Consider the following 7,405-nt stretch of genomic DNA (forward strand, 5'->3'; position numbering starts at 1 on the left):
AAAGAGTGAGGTAATGTTTCACAAAATAATAGTAGAACAGTAACATTTTAGCAATGCATTTATTTTTAACAATATGTGGACCATGTAGCCAGATCTCGCCCTTACAAATAGTTTGAGCAAACAGTGAAATCGGCATATAGAGAGAAACATCATTGGCAGAAGTTATTTTAAATTCCAATAAGATTATAAATAAATTATAGTGAAGTCTATAGTAGACATACTCTCTTGTGTAGCTATATGAATAAGCAGCAGATGGCGCTAAAGTACTGTTTAAAAAGGAAACGCTCTTACAGCAAGGTTTCGGCTCTGAGTTTGTGTGAGAAGAGGTCACACAGTCCGTGCTCTGTTACACATATAGCAGTGTCCCCTCCTTAGGAAGGTAAGCATGTCGAAACAGCTGAAGGCCGTGAGACTGAGGAATACCTCGTTAATGTTCTGCAGGTTAATGTGTCCCAGGTAGTACATCCTGAACACGTGATAGGGGACAAAACACACCAGCAGCACCAAAGCAAAACACAGGCTCTTCAGCTGAGCCCAGAACTCCTGGTGAGACATGCAGTCTCGCCCATACTTCCTGGTCAGAAGGACCATGACATGACACTGCAGTGCCGTCAGCACACAGGCCACAATGATGATCACAGAGCTCATCATGTAGTTCAGCACCTTGGCAACATTGTGTTTTTCCAGGTGGTTGCCGAACTGGAAACAGTGGGAGTAATTGTCGGACATTGTGTTTGTCTTGTTGTTGGTGGTGTTATCGTGGAAGTCCTTGCCGTATTTGAAATAAAGGATGGGGGGGATGACCACAAACATCACTGTCCACACTGCCACACTGGCGCCAAAAGCATGCAACTTCCTGGAGAAGAGAGGAGACCCTTAGTGATTTTGTGAGAAACAGATATTTGCCTTTCCCATCCCCCATGCCATGCCACACATTGAGAGACACCTCTCTACCTCTACAGCGTAGTTAACTTAACTACCTGTAGACCATGGTTATGTTAACTACCTGTAGACCATGGTTAAGTTAACTACCTGTAGACCATGGTTAAGTTAACTACCTGTAGACCATGGTTAAGTTAACTACCTGTAGACCATGGTTAAGTTAATTACCTGTAGACCATGGTTAAGTTAACTACCTGTAGAACACAGAGGGTTAACTACCTGTAGAACACAGAGGGTTAACTACCTGTAGAACACAGAGGGTTAACTACCTGTAGAACACGGAGGGTTAACTACCTGTAGAACACGGAGAGTTAACTACCCGTAGAACACGGAGGGTTAACTACCTGTAGTACACGGAGAGTTAACTACCTGTAGAACACGTAGGGTTAACTACCTGTAGAACATGGAGGGTTAACTACCTGTAGAACATGGAGGGTTAACTACCTGTAGAACACAGAGGGTTAACTACCTGTAGAACACAGAGGGTTAACTACCTGTAGGACACAGTTAACTATTTGTAGAACGTAGTTAACTTCACTACCTGTAGAACTCGTAGCGATCCTTCTTGCTATGGAACCCCAGCAGTCGTATGACGAGGATGACCACGTAGAAAACAAAAGCCATGTACATGTGCACGTGGATCATGGCACTGACCACCTTACACAGCATCTCCCCCAACATCCAGTAACCAGCTGCAAAGTAGTAGATCCTGAAGGGTACGGTGAGTAGGAACAGGAAGTGGGCCAGGGTGAGGTTGAGCATAGCGATGGTGATGACTGACCGCATGTTGGATTGGAGGATGTGGATCATCAGGGCCAACCCGATGACCCCAATGACCAGGACCAGGCTATAGATGGACAACAGGGTAAATTTGATGGACAGGGTTTCCAGCTTGTCGGACATGGTAGAGTTAGAGGGAACCTGAGACGCCAACTTCGCTGGGGGATGGGGAGAAGAGAGAGAGAGAGATAGAGAACAGAATGCAGTAAAGCAGACACTCTTATCAATTCAAATTAGGAGGGTAAACAACCAACCACACAATATCATTATTGTAGGTATTGACATGATACAGTGGGGCAAAAAAGTTTTTAGTCAGCCACCAATCGTGCAAGTTCTCCCACTTAAAAAGATGAGAGAGGCCTGTAATTTTCATCATAGGTACACTTCAACTATGACAGACAAAATGAGAAAAAAATTCCAGAAAATCACATTGTAGGATTTTTAATGAATTTATTTGCAAATTATGGTGGAAAATAAGTATTATAAAAATAAATAAAAATAAGTATTATCAGAGCTACAGTAGACCTTTATACAAACAAGCCATTTGCAACACAGGCCCACCATCATTCACTTTGAACTGGACTGTGTGTTTACAGTTGGTTACAACAGCGTGACTTTAGATCATTAGAACGCATTAGTCAAAAGCCGCAAAATACACCTGAATGGATTTCTGCAAATATGTTACTTTACAGCCGCATCCTCAGAGCATGTGCAGACCAGCTGGCTGGTGTGTTTACAGACATATTCAATCAATCCTTATCCCAGTCTGCTGTTCCCACATGCTTCAAGAGGGCCACCATTGTCCCTGTTCCCAAGAAAGCGAAGGTAACTGAGCTAAACGACTACCGCCCCATAGCACTCACTTCCGTCATCATGAAGTGCTTTGAGAGACTAGTCAAGGACCATATCACCTCCACCCTACCTGACACCCTAGACCCACTCCAATTTGCTTACCGCCCAAATAGGTCCACAGACGACGCAATCGCAACCACACTGCCCTAACCCATCTGGGCAAGAGGAATACCTATGTGAGAATGCTGTTAATCGACTACAGCTCAGCATTTAACACCATAGTACCCTCCAAACTCGTCATCAAGCTCGAGACCCCGGGTCTCGACCCCGCCCTGTGCAACTGGGTACTGGACTTCCTGACGGGCCACCCCCAGGTGGTGAGGGTAGGTAACAACATCTCCACCCCGCTGATCCTCAACACTAAGCCCTCTCCTGTACTCCCTGTTCACCCACGACTGCGTGGCCATCCACGCCTCCAACTCAATCATCAAGTTTGCGGACGACACTACAGTGGTAGGCTTGATTATCAACAACGATGAGACGGCCGACAGGGAGGAGGTGAGGGCCCTCGGAGTGTGGTGTCAGGAAAATAACCTCACACTCAACGTCAACAAAACAAAGGAGATTATTGTGGACTTCAGGAAACAGCAGGGGGAGCACTCCCCTATCCACATCAACGGGACAGTAGTGGAGAGGGTAGTAAGTTTTAAGTTCCTCAGCGTACACATTACGGACAAGCTGAATTGGTCCACCCACACAGATAGCGTCGTGAAGAAGGTGCAGCCTCTTGAACTTGTTGGCCTGCCGATGGAGCCTCAGGAGGCTGAAGAAATTCGGCTTGTCACCAAAAGCACTCACAAACTTCTACAGATGCACAATCGAGAGCATCCTGTCGGGCTCCGCCCACAACCGTAAGGCTCTCCAGAGGGTAGTGAGGTCTGCACAACGCATCACCGGGGGCAAACTACCTGCCCTCCAGGACACCTACACCACCCGATGTCACAAGAAGGCCATAAAGATCATCAAGGACAACAACCACCCGAGCCACTGCCTGTTCACCCCGCTATCATCCAGAAGGCGAGGTCAGTACAGGTGCATCAAAGCAAGGACCGAGAGACTGAAAAACAGCTTCTATCTCAAGGCCATCAGACTGTTAAACAGCCACCACTAACATTGAGTGGCTTCTGCCAACACACTGACTCAACTCCAGCGACTTTAATAATGGAAATTGATGTAAAAATATATCACTAGCTACTTTAAACAATGCTACTTAATATGTTTACATACCCTACATTACTCATCTCATATGTATATGTATATACTGTACTCTATATCATCTACTGCATCTTTATGTAATACATGTATCACTAGCCACTTTAAACTATGCCACTTTGTTTACATACCCTACATTACTCATCTCATATGTAGATACTGTACTCGATACCATCTACTGCATTTTGCCTATGCCGTTCTGTACCATCACTCATTCATATATCTTCATGTACATATTCTTTATCCCTTTACACTGTGTATAAGGTAGTAGTTTTGGAATTGTTAGGTTAGATTACTCGTTGGTTATTACTGCATTGTCGGAACTAGAAGTACAAGCATTTCGCTACACTCGCATTAACATCTGCTAACCATGTGTATGTGACCAATAACATTTGATTTAATTTGAAATTTGGGAACATTACAGTTCTATTGATTAAACAACCATGAAAAGGTGTGCTCTCTCTCCCTCAGTTATGCACATCAACAACAAGATTAACAACTAATGCTAACCAGAGCAAGATGAGCTCAAATCTAACAAAGGAACATTAGATAAACCCTCTCAAACTTTTTCAGCTAGTTGGCTGTCAAAATTGCACTGATAAAAGATGGGGAATTGTAGCCTCCTCATCCTTCTGCAGCTTGTCTGACAATGCATTCTTGTCCCAACCAAGCACCCAAGCTAACTGGCTAAAGTTGTCTAGCTTGCTAGCCAGCTATATCCAGACATAAATGAGAGAACACCTTACTCTGACCATTTTACTCGCATGTTATCTAGTGTTCGTGACTAACTATTACATTTTTTTGCCTACGCTTACTGACACCGGTCATATTCAGCGGGTGTTGCACATTTGTAAATTCATCAGTTATTCTGTTCTCTGGCACACTCAGACGAGAGTGCTCTGAAATCGGAGTAGATAGACAGAGTGAATTTGCGAACGCAAGAGATATGCTAACTGGATAACCATCGTTCATGTTCTTGCTAGCTAACCAAATGACACCTGCATCTAAAGCTGTGTATAGCCACTGAAAAACTATATGAGGGGAAAACATCAGTCAATCACCCACTCCTCCAATGACATGACATGACATGACATCCTCCTAGCAGCTAGCTAGCTAAGGTTAGGCTCCGTGTTTTTAGCTTGCTACATAAATAGATGTGCAAGCCTATTAGCTATGTTATGACTGACTTGTGATCATTGCCCTTGCTAGTTTGATTGTATTGACATTCCCAGCCTTAGTTACATTCGTCTGTTTTTGTCCAGAGTATTGAATCATTGAAACTGAAACAGTGCATCCCGAATGGAGGCAGCAAACAATGTACCAGGCCAGCTGTGATTAACAACCTGATAGCAATATTTGTTGGACTACCAAGAAATGTATTGGTGAATTATATTAATCATGCATTGAACTGCATCCATCTATTCTGCCAACAATGCCTTAGTGTACGTCATGGAATGTTGACTCAAAAATAACCTATTTTTAAAACCTTTTATAAAGTTGGTTTTGTAGGATTAACTGGGAATTTAATATTTTTGACTGATATTATGATTGTCTGTTTCATATGCGCTGTCAGTTCCAAATTTTACGTCACTGGTTACTATGTACTAAATGTGAAATGTTTTTGCAATGGGAAGTGATAGTTCTACATTTAGATTGGGAAATGCTCAATGGTTGTTTTTTTGTCTTTTTATGATTGAAACCTACTGGCTTATTATGTCAGAGTTTATGCACTGCTTATCCTTTAACATCATGCTGTGTGTGACTGCTGTCTTTCCATCGGCCCTATGTATTGATGCCTGGAGAAGGTGGTATAGTCTAATTTTGTCAAAAAGTTCCCAAACTGCCCACCCAGCGAAGGAAAGGTGTCCTGTGTGGATGCCCCGTGATACAAACAGGCATGATGACAATTGCACATCACAAATAGCCTACTAACCAACACTTCGGACTAAACTTTTCAATACCTAGTTTACACACCCATTGTTGACTTAGTTAGCATTAACATTTACTGGTAGATATCATACGCTGAAACGTCTTTCCTATCCACCGGGCTACCGATGTCGTTATTCTGTGATCTGTTCCATGCCAAAACCAGTTGAGAGCTGCACACTCTTGCTGCCTGCAGATGATATTCTGCTGTAACTAGGCTATGTGTTCAGCGCACATGCATGTGAATATATTTCACGGGCTTTGCGATTGTGTTGGCTACTTTGTGCATGATTTCTCTATTAATTGATAAGTCATATACCTCCACTACACTACTTTGATACTCAACAGTAGGGATTAAGAAGTGAGTATAAGCAATGCCCGCTGAAAAAAAGTGGGTATGCCTGTGTATACCCTCCACTACACCACTGGCCCTTTATGTTTTACAAAAAGTGACGTCTCTTACATGAGTGCGCTGGTATTATGGTTGCTGTCCTTTCAGAATCACAAACCTGTCACACACTGAAGGTCTATAGGTTCACCACTGTACTAACCTGTCACACACTGAAGGTCTATAGGTTCACCACTGTACTAACCTGTCACACACTGAAGGTCTATAGGTTCACCACTGTACTAACCTGTCACACACTGAAGACCTATAGGTTCACCACTGTACTAACCTGTCACACTGAAGGTCTATAGGTTCTCCACTGTACTAACCTGTCACACACTGAAGGTCTATAGGTTCACCACTGTACTAACCTGTCACACACTGAAGGTCTATAGGTTCTCCACTGTACTAACCTGTCACACACTGAAGGTCTATAGGTTCACCACTGTACTAACCTGTCACACACTGAAGGTCTATAGGTTCTCCACTGTACTAACCTGTCACACACTGAAGGTCTATAGGTTCACCACTGCGCAAACATGTCTATAATAGATATAGTTAAGATACTAATGTTTCAAGAAAGGAGTGTATATATTTGGCCTGGCGAAGCAGTTTTATTCTCTGACTGAAAGGAAGCTGATAATTCTGAGTTTTTACTCTGCTGGTTTTGGCTGGTCTCGGGAAGAAATTACCCGTCCTCACTGTCCAAGACCGAGTACAAATGTATCCAACACTGAGACACTCAATGTGGTCTCGGGTACTACAGCCCTGCATTATATACATACTGTCGGTCTCAGTGGACACATATTGTAATACAGTGAGTGATTGTACCTGTCCATATCTACTGAGAGTGACAAAATAATGAAAATTCAACTATTAGGAAAACAACCAATGTGCAACACAATCCTCCTCACAACCTTAAAATCAATCAAGTAAGTCTCATGTCATTACAGAAGTCTTAAGTTCTTAAAAATTACAATAGAATATATAGCAATATCAAATCATTCTGTAGACCTACCTTCTGATGGATCAGGTAAAAACATTCCACAGAGAAGGAAGTCAGGGTGGTGTGAGTGTCAGGAAGTTTTTGTGAGTGTCAGGGCATACAGTATGTGTGTGAGAGAGAGTGTGACCGATGCACCACCCTTACCAGAGCTGCTTTACCACCCCCTTTTCTTTGTAAAGAAAGCACAGTGCGTTTGACAGGTCCTTTATACATACTGTCTGCAGAGTCAGAAGCACACAACACCACATTCTCGAGAAGGGATTACACATATGGCAGCTCAGCCACAGAGCTGTCAACTT

The 7,405-nt window shown here is 43.1% G+C and overlaps 1 protein-coding gene across 3 annotated transcripts; it reads right to left on the minus strand.

The window, feature by feature from the left end:
• Positions 1-40: 40 nt before the first annotated feature.
• Positions 41-7,405, minus strand: gpr141 (G protein-coupled receptor 141). 3 transcript variants are annotated; one of them, XM_020470758.2, is made up of 3 exons: positions 7,119-7,405; positions 1,484-1,880; positions 41-856 (listed from the first exon to the last, which is right to left on the minus strand). In XM_020470758.2, exons 1-3 carry the CDS (start codon positions 7,141-7,143, stop codon positions 328-330), a joined length of 951 nt encoding a protein of 316 aa, XP_020326347.1. In that variant the 5' UTR covers positions 7,144-7,405; the 3' UTR covers positions 41-327. The 3 variants fall into 3 exon arrangements, with proteins under 3 accessions (XP_020326347.1, XP_020326348.1, XP_031652385.1); XM_020470759.2 differs by having other exon boundaries at positions 1,484-1,875; positions 7,119-7,375; XM_031796525.1 differs by having other exon boundaries at positions 7,251-7,368.

This window comes from Oncorhynchus kisutch, linkage group LG18, assembly GCF_002021735.2.
Source record: "Oncorhynchus kisutch isolate 150728-3 linkage group LG18, Okis_V2, whole genome shotgun sequence".
Lineage (NCBI taxonomy): Eukaryota > Metazoa > Chordata > Actinopteri > Salmoniformes > Salmonidae > Oncorhynchus > Oncorhynchus kisutch.

Bases quoted from the DNA above. Each gene is read 5' to 3' on its own strand.
- gpr141 (XM_020470758.2), bottom strand. From the start codon at position 7,143: ATGTTTTTACCTGATCCATCAGAAG. The intron at 1,881-7,118 runs GTAGGTCTACAG...CCCATCCCCCAG, and splicing joins TTTACCTGATCCATCAGAAG to CGAAGTTGGCGTCTCAGGTT. The intron at 857-1,483 runs GTAGTGAAGTTA...TCTCTTCTCCAG, and splicing joins GATCGCTACGAGTTCTACAG to GAAGTTGCATGCTTTTGGCG.